Source organism: Rissa tridactyla, chromosome 1 (genome assembly GCF_028500815.1).
Source record: "Rissa tridactyla isolate bRisTri1 chromosome 1, bRisTri1.patW.cur.20221130, whole genome shotgun sequence".
Lineage (NCBI taxonomy): Eukaryota > Metazoa > Chordata > Aves > Charadriiformes > Laridae > Rissa > Rissa tridactyla.
The window spans coordinates 187,209,561-187,234,281 of NC_071466.1; the positions used below are offsets into that span (position 1 = coordinate 187,209,561).

General features: G+C 41.5%; 1 protein-coding gene across 3 annotated transcripts in view; it reads right to left on the reverse strand.

Moving 5' to 3' along the window:
• Positions 1–478: 478 nt before the first annotated feature.
• The window catches only part of PDZRN4 (PDZ domain containing ring finger 4), a 249,170-nt gene continuing 224,927 nt past the window's right edge, over positions 479–24,721 (reverse strand). For all 3 annotated transcript variants that reach the window (XM_054213671.1, XM_054213662.1, XM_054213682.1), the window contains 5 exons: positions 18,800–18,898; positions 16,487–16,549; positions 12,903–13,004; positions 9,328–9,444; positions 479–2,477 (listed from right to left, as the gene is read on the reverse strand). In XM_054213671.1, the coding sequence (XP_054069646.1) occupies positions 951–2,477; positions 9,328–9,444; positions 12,903–13,004; positions 16,487–16,549; positions 18,800–18,898 (1,908 nt within the window). In that variant the 3' untranslated portion in view covers positions 479–950. The remainder of the gene's footprint in view (positions 2,478–9,327; positions 9,445–12,902; positions 13,005–16,486; positions 16,550–18,799; positions 18,899–24,721) is intronic.

Consider the following 24,721-nt stretch of genomic DNA (forward strand, 5'->3'; position numbering starts at 1 on the left):
TTTATGTTTTGTATATGTAGAACAAATAGCAAGCTCAGCCAGGGAAAGGACCCACAGCATACACCACAGCAATATATCAATGAATCATTCAATTGACTAATAATAGCAGGTAAAAGAAAGCCAGAAAGACCCACTCACTCTTGTGTGTTCTGCAAAACGAAAAGCTAATTCATAAGAACTAGTCTCCGGAATTGTCCCGTGATCTTGAAACCTCTACATGCTGTAAATATCATGCATAGTGAAATGACTCACCCTTTAAAGGCAAATGCTCAATTTAAATCAAAGAACTCTTGACTTTTTTTTTCTTAAAGATAAGCAATAATTTATTTCTCTTTCATCTTCACAATTATCACATACTGCCCAGCTACATGACCAATGCCACTACATAACACAGGAGAATTGCCCACCTACACTTTACTTGGACAAATACAATTGCAATTTAGAGATTAAATGTACTGTACAATGTGTAGTTGGAAAAATGTCATTCTTATCTATACGATGGGATGTGGCATATGATTTACAAACAGATGCAATCTAAGATGTAAAACTTTAAAACTTGTTAAGCCAAGGACACAGTATAAAGCATTTTGTTTTGGTATTGTACTGTTACTAAAGTAGAAAAAAGAAAACTAGAGAAATAATTCCAGATCTTAACTTACAGGATATGTATTAGGTTAAGAAATTAATCGGCTTCTCCACTTTTTTTTGTTTTGCTTTTCTTTTTCTTTTTTTTTTTCTACAAATGAATAATATGAATATATTGCAGGATAAAGAAAGACTGCCAGATAAAGAAGGTACCGTTATATGAAAAACAAATGAAAAATTACCAGGTCATTTTGCTTACAAAAAAGGTCAAACTATAAACAGTCACAAAATATATAAAAATGCCACATTGAACGAGGCAATCGTACTCTACCTAAACTGGTAGTATACTCTGAAAGAAGTTGCGTTCATACAGTAGTAACTGATAAAAAGGCATTGTGCACTCTTGTGCCATCTGGAGATTTTGCACCGTGTGTCATCAGTTCTTGGATTGTCATCCAGTTGTCCAAGATTTTCTTGTTTCTCTTTTTCATCATCTTTTTGTGACTCAGTTCAATAATGTTAATTTCCTTTTTGCCCTCGCTGCCACTCTGTGGACTTTCCTTAAGACACTCCAGCCTGCTCCTCATCATGAACTCCCGCCGCCTCCTCTGCTCCTTAGCTCGCACCAAATGCTGCTTCCGTTCTTCTTTGCTCCAGTAGCGACCCATCTTCATCTCACTCATCGTGTCATCATCTGTCGTCATTCCACTGCGCTCCTCTTTAATTTTTAAGGCACGTTCCTTCAGGATTCTGTCTCGAACTGGTCTCTTTGTGATGTACCTCGTCCCATCACTCCTTATTTTCACTTTCCATTCCATCTTGGGCTCCGCACACTTCTGCGAGTCTTTGCACATGCTCACCAGGCTGAGCTGGCTTTGGGCGTATTCCACAGCAGACTTCTGCTGGATCAGTTGCATATAACTTTGATAATGCTTTGCATGAGCAGGTATATTCCCATACCTGTAAGAAGAGCTGTGATATGGAGACAGGTAGGGAATGTGCTCGCTGCTCTGCTTTTCCTGGTCTGTGAATTTGCCGCTTTCTGATGCCAGCACTGCATCCTCAGCAGCACTGTTTTGCTCAGTGGGTTTGGTTTTGGCTGAGGTTGTCTCCCTGTTACTTTGTCCTGAGGGTGGCTGATTAGCCACTATTGTGCTCCTCAGGTTTTTCCTGTTGGTTATGCTGATCATCCTCTGGAGAGAGTTATCAGGGGATCGCTCCACAGTCAGCGGAGTGCTCCTGCAACTTTCGGCCGTGTTGTATGCACTGGAGCTGTCCTTGTCGGATTTCTCAGGGTGCTCCATGATGTCATCCAGTTTGCCTCTTTGTACGTCTATGCTGGTGTTGTAATTCCTGAACCCTTCGTCATGTAAAGCCCAAATGTCTCCATACTGATCCCTCACCTTTTGGAGCCGGTGAGCTTGCATAATATTCTGACATTCAAGTTCAATGTTCCTCAGTTCCTCATTCAGTAGCTGCAGCTCATGCTCCACTCCATCTTGGTCTCTTCTGTTGCACTCTATTGTGCTGCTTGAGTAATACAGGTCGTACTCCCCGTGGTTTCGAATCTTGCACTTCAGTTCCAACAGCTGTCGAAACCTTTCACATTCCTCCTCTGGGTTTCCTATGAAATCAGACTCAATGTATTCCCCAGACACAAAGCTTTCATTGCACTGGAGCTCAACACTTCCTAATGTGTCTTGGCTGTGGCCCAGCTCCCGTTTGCTCTGCAGGGTTGCGCTGTTCTGCTCCTCGGGTGCATTTTCTTGCTCCGAGCTCTCGTCATTACGCAAACTTTCATCTGTAGGTCCCACCCCACTGTCCTTCTCATGATTGTTGGATGATGAGGTCGCAGTGTCTGTAGTGCCGTCCTCCTCTTCATGTTTCTTTGGCTAAAAAAATGAGCAAACCAAAATAATTATCAAATGCTTATCAAATGCAGACCATACTACATGAGAATATTTTCCAGCTCTGCTTTGCTTAAACAGCTGGGATCTGATTTAAGCCAAGTTAAAACAGATCACTAAACAGCAGTCCTACTGCTCATAGCTTTTAAATGTTTCAGAGAGTCATGCTGTGGTGGCCATACCGAATGAAGTAGATGAATTACAGTACAAGTGACATATCTTCTAAAGTCCGGAAAGAAATATTTCCCTCTCTAGCTAAGCCATCTCTTTGCAGTGCTTAAAGATAATGATCACCAGATGGTGATGGTTTTTGATTCTGGATTATGGCCAGAGACTGGTGGAGCTGAAATCTTCTCAAACTTGGGAAAAAGCTTCAGTTCTGGTATCCCTTCAAAAAAATCGAGCAAGCAGCCAATCAAACAATGACTAGTACAATCTAAGAGGGTGCAAAAAGACTACTTTCACCAGTGGGGCTTTTGTTTTTTTAAGCAGTGAACTCCTTGTTTGCTCCATGGAGACGGGCAGGGTTGAAGCCTGCAGAGGGCTAGCCTGTTCCACTACATCCTCCATGGCCCTCTGTCACACTTCTTGTTTTCAGTAGTCTTTTTCCGGAAGACTGTTAATTTTGAATTCTAGGATTTTGCTCAAGTAGACCTCTCTCTGTTGCATCCCTGGAGACCTCTTTTTGTTCCCTAGTTAGAGTTTATGCTCCTTAGAAATAAAAACAGCCTTTTACCATTATGCATAGAACAACAATGAGTGCTTGCCATGGGCATAATGTCAAGCTTTTAGGCTGTTGTTTTTTAATTCACACTCCACTCATTGTACCTCACCTATTTATATTCTCAGAGAATGTGAGATAATGCCTCTCTGAAGAGACAGATACTTTTTATTTTCCAAACTAGATAAGCAAAGAATTCCCCCCTATTCCCCGTCCAGAGCAATCATGCAGAGTGCAATTTATATGGCCTGTTCATCAACTAAGTGTACATAGTACCAACCAAATGCCGTTTCTCTTTTAGGAGGTATAATTGCATAATTATGTATAATGGTAGTAATAATCAAGGGAGAAAAAAGGTACAGTGCACCCAGTGAAAGGAAACAAACTCAGAGGCCACTGTCATAATTCCCTTTTTCTCTGCTTTGACAGACAGTAAACCAGGATGACAATGCGTCTCCTGTCTCGTCCTTTCTCCTCTCTTCATGTGCACCTCATAATCACACACCCTTCATCTGGTTTCCTTTTTTCAGTTCTTCAGAAAAAATAATGGCCTAGCCTCAGAAAAACAAAAATAACCTCCACCCCCCAAATACGATGTAATAGTGGAATAAAATAAATATTGAAAAAAACACACCACCAGGAGAATTCAGTGTCTGTGACAGGCCAGTTAAAAATTTCTGAAAAGATATTTTAGCAATTTGTTGTCAGACAAGACCTGCAAAGAAAGACTTCTCTTTAAAATCATAGCATACATTTTACACTCATCCTCTTGCACATACAATGTGCACAATAAACGTGTAATTTTTATGTACCTTTGTCAGCCATGCTGGCAATGTGCCAATTACTCTCTCTCTCTCTCCCCTGAAATGGGAAGAAACTCTCCTTTGAATTTAAATGTCATGGGACAGAATGTATTCAGTGTTATTCAAGGGATCATGCAAAGGTTCAAGGTTTCTCAATGTTGTAGGGTCAGAATTTTCTAGAATTTTCTAGAAACTAGATTTTAAAACTGCACGGGCCAAAGGCAAACTTTCATGAAAATTCTTCACGTTTTAAAAATTCAATGGTACTTATTTTCCCCACCTGAAATCCTTTCAGATCTTTCTACTTAGCCACTTAAATAACAAGGGTATCTTGTCACAGGAAGAAGCAATATGAGTAGTACCAATAACACTCTAAATTACTCACTATTGTAGAATTGTTCTAGAATTATCATTTATCTATTATTTCTTTCCTCAGCTTATGCATTGCTGTGAAGGTGTATAAAGTATATGGGAAGATTTTTTATTACAGGTCATGTTATTTTTTTCCAAAGTGGCTGCAACACTTTAGTTCAGCAGTAGCTGGAGAAGTGGTGGGAATGTAATGTCTTCCCATATCACTTGTTTTTCAAGAGTTCCAAAGTGTCATATTTAACCCAGAGAAAAAACCCCATGTCTAGAGAATTCTATGTGAAAACCAAGAGTAACCAGAAAGGAGAGTACCCCAACCAGCCAAGCGGCCAGGGCATTCACCAAGAATGCTGGAGATTTAAGTTTAATTTTGTACTTTTCTAGTTCACCTCCTCCAGGTGAGTGCCACTACATAAGCTATCCTGGCCCCTTCTTTCACCTGCTTTGGAGCTGCTCTGGCATGTATTGACCTCCTCTGCCCCTAAACCTTTCAGTAGGGAAGTGACTCCAGTCTGGGTCACCTACACCGCACCCCGGCCACTGCACTGCGTAACCCATATTTCTCACTGCTCTGGAAAACATGTAACTACCAACAGGAGGGAGAACAGCTTCACCAGACAGTGGGAGGGCTGTGCTGCACAACAGCCAGCAATTGGGGGGCGCCTGCCCCAAATGCAGAGCTGCATCCACACTAGCAAACGAGGAAGGTGAGGACCTGCTCACTGACCCTGAGCGTGGGTGACGTAGCACAACTTGCATCTATATGACTAAACTCACCTTACCCCCTAAAAAGGGCTTATCCATACTGCGTTAGCACTGTCATACAGCTCATGGGAGCTGAGCTCCGCAACGCTTCCTCTGATGTCTTCAGCATGGTGCGACACCACCAAAGCATATATTTGAGCACTTCTGAAAAATCCCTTAATATATTTATTTGTATAGGTGTTGAAACAGACTTTACAGTTTGGGCCCACATAATTAACACTTTCAGAATTAGCGACTCTTGTTTTCCACACCACATTTATCAACAATTTTAACTTTGCTCCTTCAACGTCCACTTGGTTTAGACTGAGTGAATGTAATACACTGCCATCTACTCAAGTTACACTATCCATAACAGAGAAGGGACACACATTCAAAGGATGTAACCAAAGCAGACTTTCCATCTTTCCAATCTAACAGAAATCAGATGGGTGGAACTGATTTCACCAAATGTTAAGTGTCTATAGTACAGGCACCTGAATGTCAGGTAGTCACTTTGGGTTCCCCTCCCCGTCAGGAAGAAACAAGTACCTGTACAATCAGATTCTTCTCAACCTAAAGCAGGCATCCATATCACATTAAATCTTTACCCAGTATGTGGATACTTGCAGCTAGTTCAATTAAGAAAATGGAAAGTAATACAGATATTTATTGTACCGCATGTTTTTGACATATATTTTTTAAATAATCCACTGTGATTCAAGTAAGGTAGCCCCTGGCATTTCTGTCCTGGACTTGTCATCCTTGCCAGAGCTCCTAAACATATATAGACTGAGCAGTCTTTTACAACATAAGATTATTTTAATTTTACTTTGAAAGGTAGCAAGCCTAATTCCAAGTTATGTCCCTTCAGAAAAACAAGAGAGAGTCTCCAATTGTCAGTGCTTTGCTTTTGTCAGTGTTATCTATTATCTATTCCAAACAAAGTGTTTGTTTTCAAACAAAAGTTGTCACTCTCTTCTACAATTACTTCTGTTTGAAATACCAAAAGGCTCCTTAGGCCTCATCTTTGCAGTGAGAACTCAGATAATGAGAAGGCAAACCTGGTGATGCATACAATCAAGCAATAAATGAACCTCAAAAGATCCTGCATTTCAGCTCCAGCAAGCATTCATGCCTATAAAATGGCTAATCTTGCAGGAATTCAGGCACTGTTCTATTCTCATTTTACAACTTATGATGTATATTGGGACTCAAAACCCATGATGCTACTAAAGTTTGAAGGCAGTGAGATTCAGTTGAAGGTTTTAATAAACGTAGCAGCCGGGCTCTCTGGTCAGTCTCTGACAGTGAGAAGGAGACTGACCACAGTGAGAGGAATCCCCAGTGGCAGACTAACCGCGAGGTACTCCAGCCATGAGGGAAGACTGGGATTGATTTCAGTGATGCACTAGGAGGGAAAACGCTCTTCTGCAAACAACGCTCTTCTTTTAAATCAGGCCTCTCTCAAAAAAGAATTTCCCCCTAGATATTTTCTCTGTATCTCAGCTTTGAATGAACTAGAATGATTTTTTTTTATCCAATTCTTTCTCTTCTTAATAGGTTTTGATATATTCCATGATATCGATAAGAATTTCTGCATGGCAAATGTATGTATTCTTCTGAAAGTTATCTCTGCTGCACAATGAACTGTGATGTTGTAAAGGGGAAGGAATACAATGAGTTATAAAAAAATGGAGAATTACATCTTTCCTCAAGGTTTATTGGACTATTCTAAACAGAGAAGATACAATTCTTGATTGAATTCTATACAGCGGCTCAAAAACATACAGAAAAAGACACCACTATCTACTTGATTCTTCTATTACAAACTCTACCAAATTTCTCTGTGACAGCTCACACTAAATGTTAAAATGGCATTCTGTAAAACAGACTCGTATTTGGAAGGATATTCTGCTACAGTGTGCGTTCATTCCTGCAGCTCGCAAGATTCGTAATGACAGACAATTCTAAAGCCAGAAGACTGTGTTTTGGTTCACAAAAATCAAGGCTGGCGTTAGAGCGAAATCTCCATGGCCAGCTGTGGAGCTTGAAGATACTGAGCTTGGCCACTGGCAGCTGCAATGAGAGCGGTTTCATTGCTCCAATGGATTATGTGATTCACCTCAGGAAACTGCTAGGTTTCCCAGCCTAACAAGGAGTAAAGAACCAGTTTTCTGACTTGCCGAGTCACTACAGAGAGTCTAGAGAGACAGCAGCTGTCACAAATTACTGACGCCCCATTACACGCCAAGCTGCATTTGGTTGATTCGATTACTCATCAGAAGGGCAAAGAAATGTCTGGCTGTCCTAGAATTACTTCAAGCAACGTCAGACACCGACACGGCACAAGTGACCATAATTTACTCAAGTGTAGCTCTCTTCTACAGTAATATAAAATCTCAATAGAGGAAGAAAAAACCCTGTCTTTAGCATAAGATCCCAATGGGGAATAAGCGATCTCAGTGGCTTCTGTGAAACCACTTCACAGAACACCATTGTTCAATAATTAACGCTATTCGCAACTCAAATTCAGTGAAAAAGCCAAAGCTTGACAAGAACTTGGGAGTGGAAGGTCACAATTGTCAAGTGATTTCAGAGTCCCCAACGCATCATGTGAGGGGCTAATAGGAATTTGTAGATAGACCTGCTCAAGAATTTCCTCCAGAAGCGGGGGTTTGTGTGAAGATGTCATTGTGCAAAGGAAATTGCTTTGTGAAGAACAAGTGTTCTTTCTGACAAGAAATCCTTTGCTAGTCGAGATAAAATTTGTGGTTAAAAAAAACCAAACATGATGCCAAATATAATTTCAAAGTAGGTAGTTAGCAGTGCAGCAGTTAGCACATTTAACCTGAGAAACTGAGGCTTGGCTTACTGCCTGGAAAAGAGGGTCATAACTAAAAGGCCACTATAAATCCTGTTGCAAGGCTCTCTTCGCCTCTGACCCCGGAGTTATTCCACTTTGTGTAAATAATTAAATGCTTGTAAAATCAAGGATTTGTAATCTGATCTATCATATTCCAGATAATTGACTTAATTATTCTGTCAGTGTCTCTGTCCCAATGAATATTTAATTTATGTACAGTGAATAGCTTTAATAGGAGCTATCACCTACTCAATAGCCCAGCATCAAGGCTGGAGGGGAGGTGAGGAGGAAACAGGCTAGATGCATGTTCAGGCCCCCAGTGTGGACCAGGCGGTGGGGTATTTGAAGCCAGGTCTCCCGTTGGCCAAAGAAGCTCCCTCATTTCCCAAAGAAGGAAGGCTCTCACAGTCTTTCTCCCTCTCTTCACTTCAAAGAGAAATGCCTCAGGGTCTGCTTTCGAGCTATTCAGAACGGGGAAAAAACTGTAAGTCATAAATTTCTGTGGGTGGAAAAACAGTTTCTCCCCAGCTGCGCGTACACAGAAGCCAGCAGATGAAGTTGGATTTTATTTCCTTGGCTCCACACCGGTGTGCTTGCTGACAGATCATCTGATTCAGGTGTGGATAAGGTCACTTATGCCTTCCACAGTAAAGTACAACTGAGAAGACCCATCCTTTGATGAAGCTGGATGGCTGGGGGTGCACATGCATCTTTGCCATAGTCACACTGCTTACAGCACATATGGGCAGATAGAAGTCGGGATAGCAGCAAGCTGAGACTACACTAACAATATGCTTATTTGTCTCCATTAACAAAACAAATGCTGAGCTGTGTGCTGTCGGTGTAAGAAAAATACACTTGTATTACCAAAACACCTGTTGTTTATTTTAAACACCTCTTCCATCTTGTTTTGCAAGCTCCCTGGTGCAAGGCCTGGCTCATACCTCACATGCATGCAACAAGAGGGACGTCTATCTCAACTTGGAGCTTTAGGTGCCACACCGATACAATTCATTATAAAAAAAAAAGACATAAAATATAAGAATATAACCCCCAAACACTTCAGAATTGAAGAAGGAAAGCAATATTATTCAGAGAAAACAAGAAATCTGCACTTATTACAGCCTCCTAAATTGTTTGCTAACTTGTGATACTGGGCCTAAGCATCTATTGTTCTCCTTTTCTTTACCTAACAGTGTGACGCAGTTCACAGCATTTTAGAGACAGAATTCTATCAAAGCCTTTGACTCCATTTTACGGCATACCATTTCATTCCCTATTAATAAAAAAGTATGCTAGCAAAATTTCAAATTATACGTTTAGTAGCAGTCCTACCTGCTCCACCTCGTTGGCTGTGTACTGCATCGCTTCATTATGCTGCTCTTCCAACATTTCCAAGTTTAACTCCTCTAAGAATTCATTCCTTTCATCATCCAGCCACCCTTCTTCCAGCTGCAAAGAATACATTAGTACATTATATTATGTTAGCAAGGACACATGCTAAAACAGGGTAAACCCAAATGGCAATGCTTGACTAGTTCTTTTTATCCTAATGATTCTCTTCAGAAAGCCAGGCGGTAGGAGTTCACATCTCAAAAAAAGAAGAAGAAAAAGAAGGATAAAAAAAATTGGACTGTTATGCCTTTTATCCTTTCTTGAAACAGTATGACTGATTTTCTCTCATAATGAAGGAGACTGCACAGCACAGACATTATTTCCTTTCAAAAGGTATGAAAGGCGCAGCGCATAATCCTGAAGCTGTCATGTTCATTACTGCCGAGAGCCCCCGCGCTGAAAGAGCGGCAACGTTACTAATAGGGCCAGGAGGCAACCGGGCTCTTTCCTCTAACAACCTCCGTCCCAGCGCTGTGCCCTGCTGCCGCCACCTCAATAGAAACCTTATGTTGCGTTTCTGTCACCCTTTTCCCATTGATCTTCCAGGTAAACAAACAAACAGAAGAGGGTGACAGGAAGATGCAGTGATTTGAAGGGAGGTTATTTTTGTTCTCGCGGTGTGCCTGGAAGCAAGGCTTATCTGTTTGTTCGGTTTTTTTTCCCCAAGTGTAAAATAATACTTTGACATTTGGTGAAGACAGTGTTGCAAGAGGACAGGAGGGGATGCTATGTTTTCTGTCAAGTGAGTATATCCTCTTCCCACACCCACTTTGCACCCTTCACATCTTTCTAAACTGATAAAATAGGCACCCCTGGCCTAAAATGCTATTCTTCCCATTTTGTTCCTTGTGCACATACGTGCACGTGGCACACATCCATTTGTACCTGTAATCCCTTCCCGCATGGCACACTGCATCAAAAAGGAAAATACAGGTCAGTGGCGCTCCTGGCTATAAGGCTGAGATCGTAGCAGGAAGAAACACTTATTGTTTTGTCACTGGTGAAGTAACCAGAGGAAGAAAGTGACAAAAAGATGCTAAAAGTCTCAGCATTAGAGTATTACAAGAGTACCCACTATTCATGTCCCAAGACAGCAAGAGCAATGTAACACAGGCCAACGTGTACAGCAGCAGAAGTACCACTGCCTCAAAGCTCTGGCCACAGATGCCAGTCAGGAAAGTTACACCAAACCAGCAAGTAGTAAGTTCAAAGCTACACAGGAGTGACTGATGTTGTGTGATACTTCTAGCTGGATACCGGCAGGAAACCACTGTTTCCTTCACAAACTCTCATGTGTTTTTGCCCATGCCAAGGAACTCTTTACTTTTAGAAAGAACATAAGCCTTTCACCATTTCCCTTGGTAAAGCCAGCATCTAACGCATCTAACGGTTTGGGATTAGGGAGCCTTTTTTTCTTGAGGACATGTAATTTTTATGTTTGTCCTTAATGGGACTTTCAAACCATTCTCTGAAACATCTGGTACTGGCCACTAGTTTTGCTTACTTGTCTTGTTTGCTTTTTTTTCCCCACAAGGAAAGCGTGAACACAGCTGCCTTCTACCATAAAGGACACCATTAATTTCTCTCATTTGAGGAATCTGCAGAGATGAACAAATCTGGCGGACAAAAAATGAATCTCACTTGGGCAAATTTGCTGGTTTGATTGTGGCAAACCCAGTACCGAACTAATGGGAATGCTTATGTTATGTTACAGTTTTTAGAATAAAAATAATATATGGCTTGGTATACATGTGCACCACATACACTGTGAGCACATACACGCGTGTGAATGCACACGCCTGTGCCATTTGTTTACATATTAAACAGGTTGTGCACTCCTCCGGTGCTCTGTTTCAGAACTTAATTATTCATTGGTATTCACTGCACAAATAAATGGTCAGAGAAGGTTTTTTTCCCTGTTACTGAATGAATGTGCTCAGCAGTCACCCTTCAAGACAGCAATACTGCTATTACCATTTTCTATCTAGAGATAAAAGCCTGCTTAATCCTGCTGTCTTTTACCAGAGTCAAAGCGACACAAATAGCAGAAATCAGTTTGAGGACAGCCTGATTTCTGACAGTATGCCTTTTCTTTAGTTTTGTATAAATATATTCTTAAAACACATAAATTAAACAAAAAAAACCCCCAACACCAAAGCCCCAAACCCAAACCAAAACACACTTTTATAATTTGAAAGGAGCACCCATATGGGAAGCTATATTGGTACAGCTAAGTAATTCCTTATCTCATATTGATATAACTTTTTCATGTTGCCCAGTCTAAACAAATACAGAGAATGAACTTTCCCCAGGCATGTATTTTGTAAGTGGATGGGTTTCTGTTCCCTACTGAAAAACAAAATCTTAGAGAAAAATAGTAAGAAGACTATTGAAACAACTCTTTAAAAACTTCTACAACTTCTAGTGAGGGATACAATTTTGCAATATAAACTGACGTGTGGCATTTTTTGCTGTACTGTGTCACTAGTTTTATGGGAATTGTTTAGATTCCTGAAAAACATAAAGGAAATGAACGCTGAAATTGTGCATCTTTTATAACTACTGTACTCAAGTAGAGATTCCAAGTGGCACTGAATTACACTTACTCAATTTAATTTATACAGTGTATGCAGCTAGTGAGACTGAGAATATCAGATCAACAGCATGAGAGACAAATGGCAACATAACCAACTCTGAATTGTTGGCAGATGGAGAGAACAGTGACAATATAATGTCTTTTTGCTTTGCAATGGCCAATAAACAGAATATAAAGGGAAGTACTAACAGTACTCTTCTTCCTCTCTACCACTCTTTTAGTCTGATGATCAACCTAACATCTGCCCCCTGCAATGATATAAAAAATTCCTGTCAGGGCAAGATTCTTGGCATTGGCATAATTTTGTTTTTAAAGCCACAGAAATGTTTCTAAAAGCTTTTGAAAATGTACCTCCCAAGATACAATTTGTAATGTACAAGCAGGTTTTTGTGACCAGGATGCTTTGAAAACAATTAGATCCAGGTCTGCTGAATGGTATTGTAGTGGAAGTTCCATAATTGGTACATAAATGAACAATTTACATGCCTACTTATAAGTGCATAAGATAAAAAGAGCCATCACCAATGACCAACCACAGCTTTGTGTAAGTTCATATATATGACTGAGATAAGCACGGGAAATTTATCCCCAGAACAAATAAGAATCACCTAGTGAGCAATACATAGTTTTCAAGTTCTATTTCATATTTTACTAATATGATATTAGTGCTGTCACCTTCATTTGTATACCTGCTTACTCTGTTTGACGGAAAGGAATTGCTCAGTTTGGGGAAAACAAACCCTAGCAATATCATGTTATTTTCTTTGTTGGCTAAACAGGGGCAAAGCTCTGCAATTATCTGTTTCCTCCTTTCGTCAGGAACTTTGGCATTCCTATTTCTCAGCAGTTCATTAGTTACAGTGACAGTGAATGTATGGTATAACCCGGGTTCTGGCTCAGTGCATCTATTTAGTCTAACCTGCATCTCCGGTCTTGCGACCAGCAACACAATTTTCTTGCATTCTTCGCTGGAGAGCAATGCCACTGCCTCTTCCCGATTCTGGACATCTTGGCCATTTATCTAGAAAACAAATGAAAGTGGCACATTAGTTTCTACCTCCACAAAGCAACACACAATAAAGGGCAGATATCAGCTCATTTGTGCTGAATGTATGGACAATGAAACTCGCGCAACGGGCTCATCTTCAGCCCCTCAGTGGTAAGTGCCTTCACTCAATTACGCGCTTACTGTAAGAGCTGTATCGATCGTTGAAGGATGGCAGACATCAGAGGAAGCAGTTATGTTCATAAATGTCCAACCTGCGCCCTGGTAACATACATCTAGCAACACAATTAACCAGCCCCTGACAGGTGACGTTCATCTTTCTCCGTTCAGAGTAATGGAAGTGTCACTCTGAGATAATAGTGCTGGTGGAAGCAAGACTAGTAATGCTACAGCTGAAATCAGTCACACTGTATGCTGGTAGAGAGCCAATTAGAGAGCTACAGTATTATCTCTCACCAGGCAATACTTACAGGCCACCGCTTATTGCTGCTCCATTTAATCATTTCATATTTGTGTGGACAGCTTAGTATCCAGAACCACACAAAACATATGTATCCCCCTTACAAGGGGATAATCAAAATAAAAGCTGTTCTCTGTCGAGAACGTGCTTTTCTCGCTACCTTTCTTCTATTCTGCCACCTCATTAAAACAGCCACATCCATGACTACACAGTAACAAACACATTTTGCATTGCCCAAAACGCTTTATTGAAGGAATCAAATAGAAATCTTATTTTCCATGCATATTTGGTTTTGTCTAATTCACAGCACAAGAGGTGGATTATTCTCATTGTGGTAACAAAAAAAACAACCAACTTGGTCTATTTGAAAATGCATGAAAACAAAACCGGAAGAGAGAAGGATCTGAATATTTGGGAGAAATAAAATCTCTTAAGGGTTTGAATTCAAAGCAGCAGAAACTTCCTGGTCGAAAAGTAAAGAGAAAGTTGCATTTCTGCACGTATGTTTGGCCTGAAGGCCTTGGCTCAAAAAGACAGCTTTAATTCAGATTAAAGAAAAACCCAGTGTACCCTGATCACCTAACTGGCAACACGTAAAATGCTGGACACCCTTCAAAGCTTACACGAAGGGACAGCTGTGGTCTGAGGCAGACCAGACAACCACGTGGTAACACAGAGCTTCCCTAACCCAAAAAGTAGAGATGCAGACACAGCGGTTCAGGAGCAGATCTCCAGCTTGTGGAAAACACCCCCGGCCACAGTGGCTACTCCGGTGATTCCTTTCAGCCCAACAACGGCCCCTTGCAGCCCTGCTGGCCCCGCACAGCCTGGAGGTGCCCACCCCACAGCGGCTGCACCATCGTGGGGGACGAGCAGGACTTCAGCCTGCCCCATGGCACCTCACGTACACGGACAGCACTTGTCTGCCTGGAGGCTCCCAGCTAAAACTAGTAGAAGTTTAGGCAAGTCTTACAAGGACTGTCCTTATAAAACCTTTCCCTTGACTTCGTAACATTTCATGTAAAATACTCAGGCTGTTCTCAGACGCTTATGGAGACTGTAAAGGTGACAGGAGAGGTGTGAGGTTTGTGAGAATGTGAAGGGGACAGTTTCAGCCTCAAAAACATGAGGAAATCTGATGTAATTTTGGGAGAAATACACAAAACAGAGGGTCCCTCCCAGCCTTAATGAATGCCATCCACTGCCCACAGAAAAACGTGCCCATGCTCAAGGATCCAGCTCTCTCCCAGCCCCACTGTAATCCCCCTGTAATGGCACTGTCACCTTCTATTTCTCTGAGTTATCTCATCAATAAGAGTAGATAGAGGGTCAATGTGTTTTCAGATATTAAAGTAAACCCCACATAACTCTCTGGGTGTTAACTTTAATGATCAAACTCATAGCTATATATCAGCACTGACATTAAAGTAATGCTTCAGTCTACAAGACGATGGCAGAATTACCTGTGCTTTTCTCTCTCCCAAAGAGTCTTTACTCACAATTGAAATTAATTTCATTAGGAACTGGAGAACATTTGCTTGAACTGCTGTTGGCTCTCCACTTCACCCAGAAATTTTAGAAAGCAAAGAAAGGAGCAGAAAATGAATCTACCCTCTATTTCCGTATTTTGAAAGGCACACAGTAGAAATTAAAGTTGTTTCAACTTGGTCAAAGATTTTTTTCCCCCTGATTTTTGAAAGTTAAAAAACCCCATTATATCCTGTTTGCTTTCTTCAGTAGGTATTTTGTAGAAACATGCAGAAGACAGTGCACTGACTTTTCCACTTGTAGCTGTACCCCGTTGATGTGGTCCCATCACCCCAGGTCCCACCAAGGAGCTCACTGCCCCTGCACTGTGGTGTCTGTGTCTTCTTCGGGGGAGGATACCATCCGTCCTGTGAATGTTTTCACATTCCCAACCACAAAGAGAATAAATTAGAAGCCCCTGAGTGAGCCCTGACATTAAAATGTAACTTATAATTTCCACTCCAAAAAATGGGCCACTTTGGTAAGCCAGCTCACAGACTTTGTTGTGTCGGCTAGACTCCAAAGCGGATACCAGGGTAAGAGAGATACAGTGACAGGTTTCAGCAACAACATTTTCGGCAGAAATGAAAACACTGGAGGGAAGGAACAGCCTGATCTTGTGATAACATGAAAGCTCACTTGCCAAAATTAATGAAGGATAATTAGGGAACTGGTTACAGAAAAGTGACTTGTCATCACCAGGAGCTACTTCTGGGGCTTCAGTGAAAAAAGGTGAAAATACAAGGCAAATCAACTGGGATCCAGAACTAAAATGCTCCAGTACAGCAAAGAGTTTCCAGCCTACTGGCACTACTGCCAGTTGAAAATGGAAACCCACTGCCATTCTAGCAACTTCCCTCCCTGCACAGGTACACTGCCCTCCTCCACAGCCAGCATCCGGCCACCCTTGCCTATCGCTGGGGCAGCTCCTTAAATGAGCAGATCAACAGAAATGAAGTGGGAAAAAAAAAAGCCAAGATGGTGGATTAGAAAAGAACTCAGAAAATCGATGTTTTATTGGTGGAGGAAAGAAAATATTAACAAAAGCCTAACAAATCCCTCCCTCAAGTACATTCAGGATCATCCTTCACTAACAGCACATCTTTTGTATGAAAACTCTTACCATCTACGCTCAGCACAAGTGAGTTTTACCCAAATTTATGTGATCGCTGAATGAGCATCAAGTCTCTGACACCCATATTTATGTCTGCAGGATCCCTGTTTAGAAAGTGACACCGAGATGAACATAGGGGAAATGAAATTTGCTAATAAATATGGCAAAAAAAGACATGGGACATAAGGGCACGAGCCAGAACGAGTTTGTCATTCTCATTTTTCAGTACACGGACTCTAGCTCCCAGCTATTGTGTTAAAAAACCGACAGACATGGATTTTCTCATCGATCACTGTAACAAAGAGAACTACCTTCCCTCATTAATAGTCCACAGAGAAGACAGCACCATGCGTTTGTCTGAAGAAAGAGTTTAAGGAAGAGTCTATTGTCACATACTTGCAAAATGCGGTCTCCTTCACGGATCCGGCCATCTCTGGCAGCAATGCTGTTTGGATCCACCTGCACAGGACAATATCCAGTAACTGAACATGGAAAGATTTTTACCGGAAATGCTAACAGCTGCACAATTTGAAAAAGTAGTATTTTTACTCTGTACAGAGGCAATCTGAAGTTTCCTTTACAGTCATATGAGCTCAACAGTTCTATAAATAATCTTATAAGCTTCTTTCAGATAAAAGCCTACAGACAGAAAGGGTTGGGAGCATATGATTTTCAGATAATAATTTCCTATGCCATCGTCAGGCATTAACCTTCAGTTGTCAGAGCGCTAAGAGTTAATGACAAAGTCCCTCTTCTCTGGAAGTTCTCCGTGGACTGAGGTGCTTCTGCAGCAGTTGATACCTCTATACAAATGGGCCAGTCTTTGGGAAAAGAGCAGGCTTATTTTTCTTTCATGGAAACCTTTACTATTAAATGATTACCTCAGTTATCAATCTGTTATTTCCGCTGGAATTTTGCAGCTCATGAGGAAACAGCAAAAAACCCCAAAGGATCTATATTGTATAGATCACTCACAGATTCTGTATATCGTTCCTCATCTGAGTCAGTTAATTTTAAGTTATTTTAACCTAAACAGATGTTTAGGGCTCCATTAACTGTTTATCAAAGTCACTATAGCTCATCCCTGAGCAATGACCTACTGTTCATTGCAGGGCAATTCAATCTATCACCTTTCACTTGATGGTTATCTTAAATCATTTATTTTGCCTCGTCACGCCATAAGCTATTTTTTCAAACCAAACATCTGAGTTGAGCATTTGGTTTCCAAGTTACATCCTCCACAGCTGTTAGATATTACTTTCTTCTTGTGCATTGTCGTAGAAAAAAAATGAATCTGAAGTGCTTAATCAAGTACAAAAGACAATATAATTACATTCACTTTAAAAGGTCTGAGAAATGTATACCATGTAGGAAAAATAGCACATTTCAGATATAATCCTGGAGTGTATTAAGAGATTCCTGCACTTTTTTTTTTTATCCTCACAGGGTCAAACAGACTTTAACAGCAGTGCTTATACAACTGGTGGAAGACTTATTCTTTGGTAGTTTTACATTAATTCCTCATTCTTGTTTCAAGGCTATGCTTTTCAGCTTCTTTGACGTTGCTGCTGGCCTGTGAATGTGCCATCTTGCCTTCATCCTTGTTCACTCATATGTAAGAGAATTCTCTGTACTCATCCTCTCTGCCCAGGAGCTTCACTCAGAATTTAGAATGACAGAATCATAGAATACCTCGAGTTGGAAAGGACCCATAAGGATCATCGAGTCCAACTCCCTGCTCCTCGCAGGACTACCTAAAACTACTCTATGACTAAGAGCGTCGTCCAGACACTCCCTGAACTCTGCCAGACTTGGTGCCGTGACCTCTTCCCTGGGGAACCTGTTCCCGTGACTGACCACCCACGCAGTGAGGAACCTTTTCCTAATGTCCAAATTTGGTTCAACATGTCACAAAAGCGACAAATTGGGAACACAGTTCATGCAGGACATTCACCAGTGAGCTTGCACTCACCAGTGACCTTGGCCTCACAAGAGCTCTGGTTTATCTAGAAAAACAACCCTCTTTGAATGGCTGGAGACTCAAAGGGGGCTTGTGTGCCTGGAAGTCTTGTGGACTGACCCCGTGAAACACTAACATCCTGGATATGTGCTGGATGCTGTGTTTTCCTGGTGAAGCCAATGAAAACCTGAGGGTTCATCCCATCTCAGCATCCAGTATTCTATTTTTTGTCTGGCAAAAAAAAATACTATTAGTCTTTCCAACATATTTCTTTCCCAAACTACTCTCTCCACCCACCTGTGGTATTTCTGTGTGTACCAAAATTGTAACAAACCCACAAATAATAAAATAATGATTATCCACTGCCATGGCTACCAAGGCTGTGGCAGGAGAAGAATGCAAGCAGGGTGTGGAGCACACGCTTTTCTCCTTAAGAACCCTGCTTGATTTCCACCATAGGGGAAGATTTATTTCAAAATTCAGACCATGCTCAGACTGCTTTGTACCTCTCTAACTATGATGTTGTAGTTAAAAGCATTCACATTAAAGAAACTCACTAGTCATAATTACACTACTTGAGCAACATAATTTAAACTGATAATCTAAATGAATTGGAAGTGACAACGTGCTGGCTGATGCCCGACACTTCTGCACTCTGGTCTCGGAGCACTTGCTCTTAACATTCCCTGGCACGTTCAGTCCTCCACCACCAGCATCTCCCACGCTCCTCCCCGCTGCCATGTCCTTACCTCGCTGACATAGATCCCCGTGTCCTCTTCATCATCGGTTCTGTAACAGACAGTCAGCCCCAGCTTCTCCTGGCTGCTAATGCGGCACAGCTCCACCTCCTACAAGAAAACACACAGGCTCAAGTGGTGACTTTTGACAAGGGTGGAAAAAATGGTGTAGCGCAAGGGAGCACCAAGCCGCTGACAAACTCGTACTGTAGGACATACTCACATTCATACTGTATGACCTGCTCATACTGCCCAGGCTCAAGACAGTATTTTGTGTGCATCTTTAAGGGGGAAAATATTTTGTGAATTAAGATGGAAATCCCAATATATTGCAGGTTGAAGCTATACAGAAACAGTTCAGTAGGACATGCCGAACTTTGAGAAATACAGCTGTACATCAATTTTGCAGTTTTTTTGCTTTTGGATAATAGAAGCTGACTTACAGTATATTACATAGTCATTTTAGTCCCATCACACCAACTATTGATTTATAGGATATCAGACAGACTGGCTACACATCAATCAATCCATCACGCAAGTGCCACTCCCTTCTAACAGCAATCCAAGCCATAAAGCAAAAAACCAGCCTTCCATTAATAGCATAATTCATTCCCTGGCCAGTTTAGTGCCATAGCTTCACTGCAGAAGCTGTTAGATAACAGAAAGATGCTTCAAGGAATCTCCTGTGGAGCTGAACAGCCGTGGCATCCTCCTCAATTGTGAGATGATGCAGAAAACATATTTTTAGTGCCAGATGTCCCAGCAGTGGCATCTCATGAAAAGTGCAAGTTTTAGGGCAGATGGCACAGTGATAACTACTACATACACCCATCTGAGTTAAACATCTTTAGGGTTTCACAGGGGAATCATTCACAAAAATGCAAAGCTGCACTTGGTTTGGACAATGTGAAACAAATAATTGTAATAAAGCACGATGAATCCAATAGCACAGAGTATTAGTCTGGTTGCATATGGGAAACTTTAGTTGATATATGTATTTAAAGACAATCTGCAGGTGCCATTTGGAGCTTTACAGCTTCTGCTTCTCATGGCTGTGCAAAAACGAAGAGACAAACCCATGCTTCAGTTCGCAGTCTGTGATACAGAGCTTGTTCCTCCCCATCCCCAGAGACGTCACGCAGATTAATCCATAAACAGACCCAGGGCACAGAGCAGTGAGGACTCACTGCTGAGTCCGATCGAGTTGTGGGGACCAGGTGTCAAAATACCACAACTTACAGAAGAACCCGCAGTTCACACACATGGGTTAGCAGATGAACCCCATGCTGTTTTCATTTCAGCTGAAAATCTTTGCTGAAGTGCACTGCTATGGCTCGCTCCCCTGCTCTCTCACCAACATACACAACTACATGGGTTCAGTTCCTGCATGAATCCTATAACGTCTTCCCTGGACTTTGGACACTCAATGTTTTAATGAAAACTATGAAAATGTAGAAAATACCACGAAACCTATAGTACTCTTTAGTTTTTCCTAAATACGGCAGGAGTTTTAAATAGGGTGGTAAGAGGTGGAAATAGTCACCAGTATATGTTATACATAGGGCTTGAAAGAAGAAACACAGGACTGTGGTTTGTTAGGGAAGAGAACTGCAGTGACCTGATTGTGGCATCGGGAGTGAAAGTATGTACTGGAGGGAGGCCTATTCAAAACCCATAATAATTGATGCCTCCAGAGGGAAAGAACACTTGACTAGAACTGTAATATTAGGGAGAAATTACAGTAACAAAACGGCTTCAATTACAGCAACAAGGTATACTTTTAAGGAATAAAGGAGCTTGCAGTCCCTTGGAGGCCTATAAGGAAGCCTAAATACACCATAAAGGACTGAGACTGGGACCTTTAAATCAAGGCAAATGAGGAGCTGTGCACAAGCTGAAATCCATTGACTTTCATTGTCCTGCCAGCACAACCCCCTGTCTCCCCGCGCTGAGCCTGGACAGGGGCCCCAAGGACTGCTCTGAACATAATTTCTTCAGTTGGGAATGACCTTGAAGTTCTTGTGGATGATTTGTCTCAAAACGTTTGTTACACCAAAGCTGCAGGAATGCTTCAGGCTGAAACAAACTGAATCCTTCCAGTGTGCACTGGCTGATTGAGCAGAATAACTTAACCATTTAGGGCATGAAAGAGCAAAGGAAAATGAGGACGTCCACACAGGCTCCATCCTGGGAGTGCAAGAGGATTGCTAAAGCCATCTCTGGGAACCAGCTGGTCACAAATATCCGTGACAAATATCCACTGACTGGGATGCACCAGCCCTGGCTGTGCACAGTGCTTGAGTTGCCACAGCTTTTGTTTCTCCACCCAGTAACAGAGCTTAGAGCCAAGATCTGTACTTGGTACTCTTGGGACTACTACCTCTTTCTGAAATGACTAAGGGGCATGGTCTGACTACTGTGTAGTCTGATGACTGTGCATGGCTGTGGCCACTTAGAAGCTGTAGATACCGACAACTGAAATACTAGTACTTACAGGCCCAATAAACATTCCATGTTTTTCTGTCTAAACTGAAGTACATACTCAAGTAGCACCTCATTCAGTGTGAGGCAGAAGTTGGATGACGTCTTGCTTTGCATGGAAGTCATTCCAGATAACTGCCTTTTTCCCACTGCACATCTGCACTATTAACATCTTTTTTGCAGCAAACATGACACATCCTGGTCACATGCAAACAAATCAAGGTTGACAAAACATCTTTGGAAAACTTAAAAATGCTTTGCATAAAATATTAAATCATCTCTGAGGGCAAAAGCCCACAAGTCCAATATTTAGCTGTATATAACAAGCAGATCTGAAACAACTTCAACAGAAGAGCAGCAACTGAGACGACAGAGAACCTGGACCACCACGGTCAGAAGCATTTGACCCTGCATTTTGTGACAGATGCTTTTGAGTGTTTTTTTTCCCAACTGGTCTTTAACAGAAGAAACAATAGGTTTGGCAGCAGTAATGAATTTGTAAGGATGTAATTTCCTTCTTGAAAATCCCTTTAGATACATACAAACACACACACACACACACATAGTTGCTTTCTCTTTGGGTTTTGTGTGTAGGGACTGAACTGACAGTCTTAAAAATTCAGCAGTTTAAAAATCCGTGAGAAACAATATTTGGGGATTCATGAAATGTGCTGACAGACAGATGGTGGAAGGAGAGGGACTGAGGAGAGAGCTCGGGAGATGACAGCCTCCCCCTCTTTTGGGCACTCTGGGGGCAGCCGCCTCTCAACACGAAGAGTATTCTGCTGCCAAGTGACAGAAATCAATGCCAAATTGCTAAATCTTTGACTTGCTGATTCTTTTCTCTGTGTGGGCAGAAAAAAAATTCAGTGCAATACCACAGTGAAGACAATACTTCAAACTGTTTCGCCATAAATTATTTGGTTAAAATATAGACATGGAAATTAGAATAAGGATTATCCTGTTTTGAAAAGACTGGGGTGCAAATTTCCAAGGTAGCTCATTTCTTCAGGCATAGAAAAGACAGCGAAGAGGTGGAGGTCATGCTCTTGAAGGACTGAAAACTGGTTATACTGGTCACCCTCTAAAGTGATGAAGTAGTGGCTGTAGCCTCTGGCTCCCAGTTAAAGGCCGTCACTCGCTTCCAGGATGGAAAACCAGTTTACAGGCTGTCAGCCTCAGGAGACATAACACCAAAAAAGGAGCTGTCACCAGTTTGGGGAGGGAAGGCTCAGTTAATACTGTCGTTTTTCTCAAGTGGTAAAGAAGTAAATTATAAATGTCATCAACTGGGCTGTTGGCTTTCTAGAATTGTTGAAATGAGGTTAAGGGCTGTTAAAGGCGACCTTGTAAAAAAGTTTGCACCAGTTTGCAGTTTTAGTGGGTCTTCCTATTGAAAGCTAGGTTACAAGGAGTAAAGTTGATGGTCTGCTAGTAAACAGATCAGGAACCCTTCAGTGCTCATCCTTAAACAGTCTTTTGTGGGAAAAAAAGAGCCCTGAACTCCTTACGTTTTCCCTCCACACACTGGAAAACAGATTGCAGCCTAAGAGGGAAGTTGGTAAAGTTTCTTCTCGCTGCACCCAGGAGATGTTGACAAGAGTTATTCATCTGATGACCCTGTACTAGAATAACTGCATACATAGAAAGCTTACTCTGCCCCATTTTATTTGCTGCCCGTTCTTCCAGTGGTCTCTACTAAGGCATGCACACCTTTGAATCCTTTCCCCACTTTCTGTCAGGATTAGATACTCCCTTTTCAAAACTATTCAACCCATTTACACTGTGGCTGAGCTCTGCTCCTGCCTCATCATTGCACGCCACCCTGTCTCATCTGTTTGGACCATCCCATCCTGAAACGTCTCTGCACAAACACAATCCGTCTGTCCTCGCCTTCAACGCCCTTCTCAGTTTACTCTTCCCCAAAGCGACCTCTCACCTGTATTCACAGGGAGCAGCTTCACTCACCCTTTTCTCTCATTTCCCCCCAAATATTTCCATTTTCAGTAAGTGCTGCCCATGTCCACACAGCCCCTGCATCACCTTCCTTTTACTCTCACCTTATAACCCATCCTATTATCTTCCCTATTGAAATTTGTGAAGGAATTACTGCCTGGTAAGCAGGAAGTCCCATCCACTAAAATGACCACTTCACTGTGTATGAACCATGCATACAGCCAGGCACTACCAAAATAACCTATTATTACTGCCACTTTGTTCTCCTTCCTCTCTCTCATCATCTGATCATCTGAAATTAGAGCTCAATATAAATTAGTTGCAATGAACAACAAGGTACCTCCTTCCCCTGGTAGGAGACTCGCAAAGTCCACACAAGAATTTCCAGTGTTTGGAGGTAACTGGGTGGCTTTGAAACTCAGAATAAACTTGAGAACTGATCTGTCCCTTGCCCAGGAACTGCTGGGGAACAAGATGTTCAATGAATCCCTGATGCTCTCTATGATAATATTATTTTTGTTGAATTTGACCTACTATATTCACAGAATTAGCAAAGACATTGAATTCTTTCCACGGAAGTGTAACTCTTGGGTTGCTCTAGTGCAATGCAGGTTTAAGGAGAAAAACATTGCCTCTGTTCTAAAGGCTTTAGGGTCCAATTGCTGGACACTATAATATTGCCTCATTTCATTCTATGTCTATTTTTCATTTTTGCCCACTCATGACTTACTGGCTGTTAAATGCACTAAGACTAGTTTACTGTTTATACTGTACGCCAGTATAACTAACAGAAGTTAATCGATTATTCAACATTATTCTATACTATGACAAAGGTAAACTCTACACTTGGCTGCCTCGTGTCCAAACATGATGTCCTAGGACTGGGAGTCTCCTGAGACTATGCTGACAAGGAAACTTGCCGATCCCCTTTGCAATTTATTAGTGTAGGGAAACACGCTGACTCATTTCCAGAATGGAAACCCTTAACAAGTAAACCTTAAAAAAAGGTTACCATTGCAAATGACAGAGGATGAACTTACAGATGCAAGTAACTGGTTGCAAGATTGAGAAATGCAAATTTTCTGAAAAATCACTGGGTATATTTTAGATTACTGGGCATATGTTTGAGATTCTTCCCTGGATGATGCTCTATGGTGAGGAAGGAATATTTCCCTACCTTCTCAAATTCGTCATGATTTTGAAAAAAATCAGTAGGATCTTGCCTCATAAGACAATTTTTTAGCAGGTTTCCAGAATTTTTCTGCCTTTAAGTCCCTATTCCCTGTTCAATTGTAATTGCTTTGGTGCAATCACCTCATGTGACTTTTTGTGACTTGTATTCCTTATCTATAAGAAGAAAACAATGCAAACACCACCAGAGTAGCAGGACATAAAAGAATGAATGATTACAGAGTGTTTGAAAGGCACTGTAGAAATATTATAAACACCCTACATCGTTCCAATATTCCCCATCTGCTTTTATAGCAACTGTTGCAC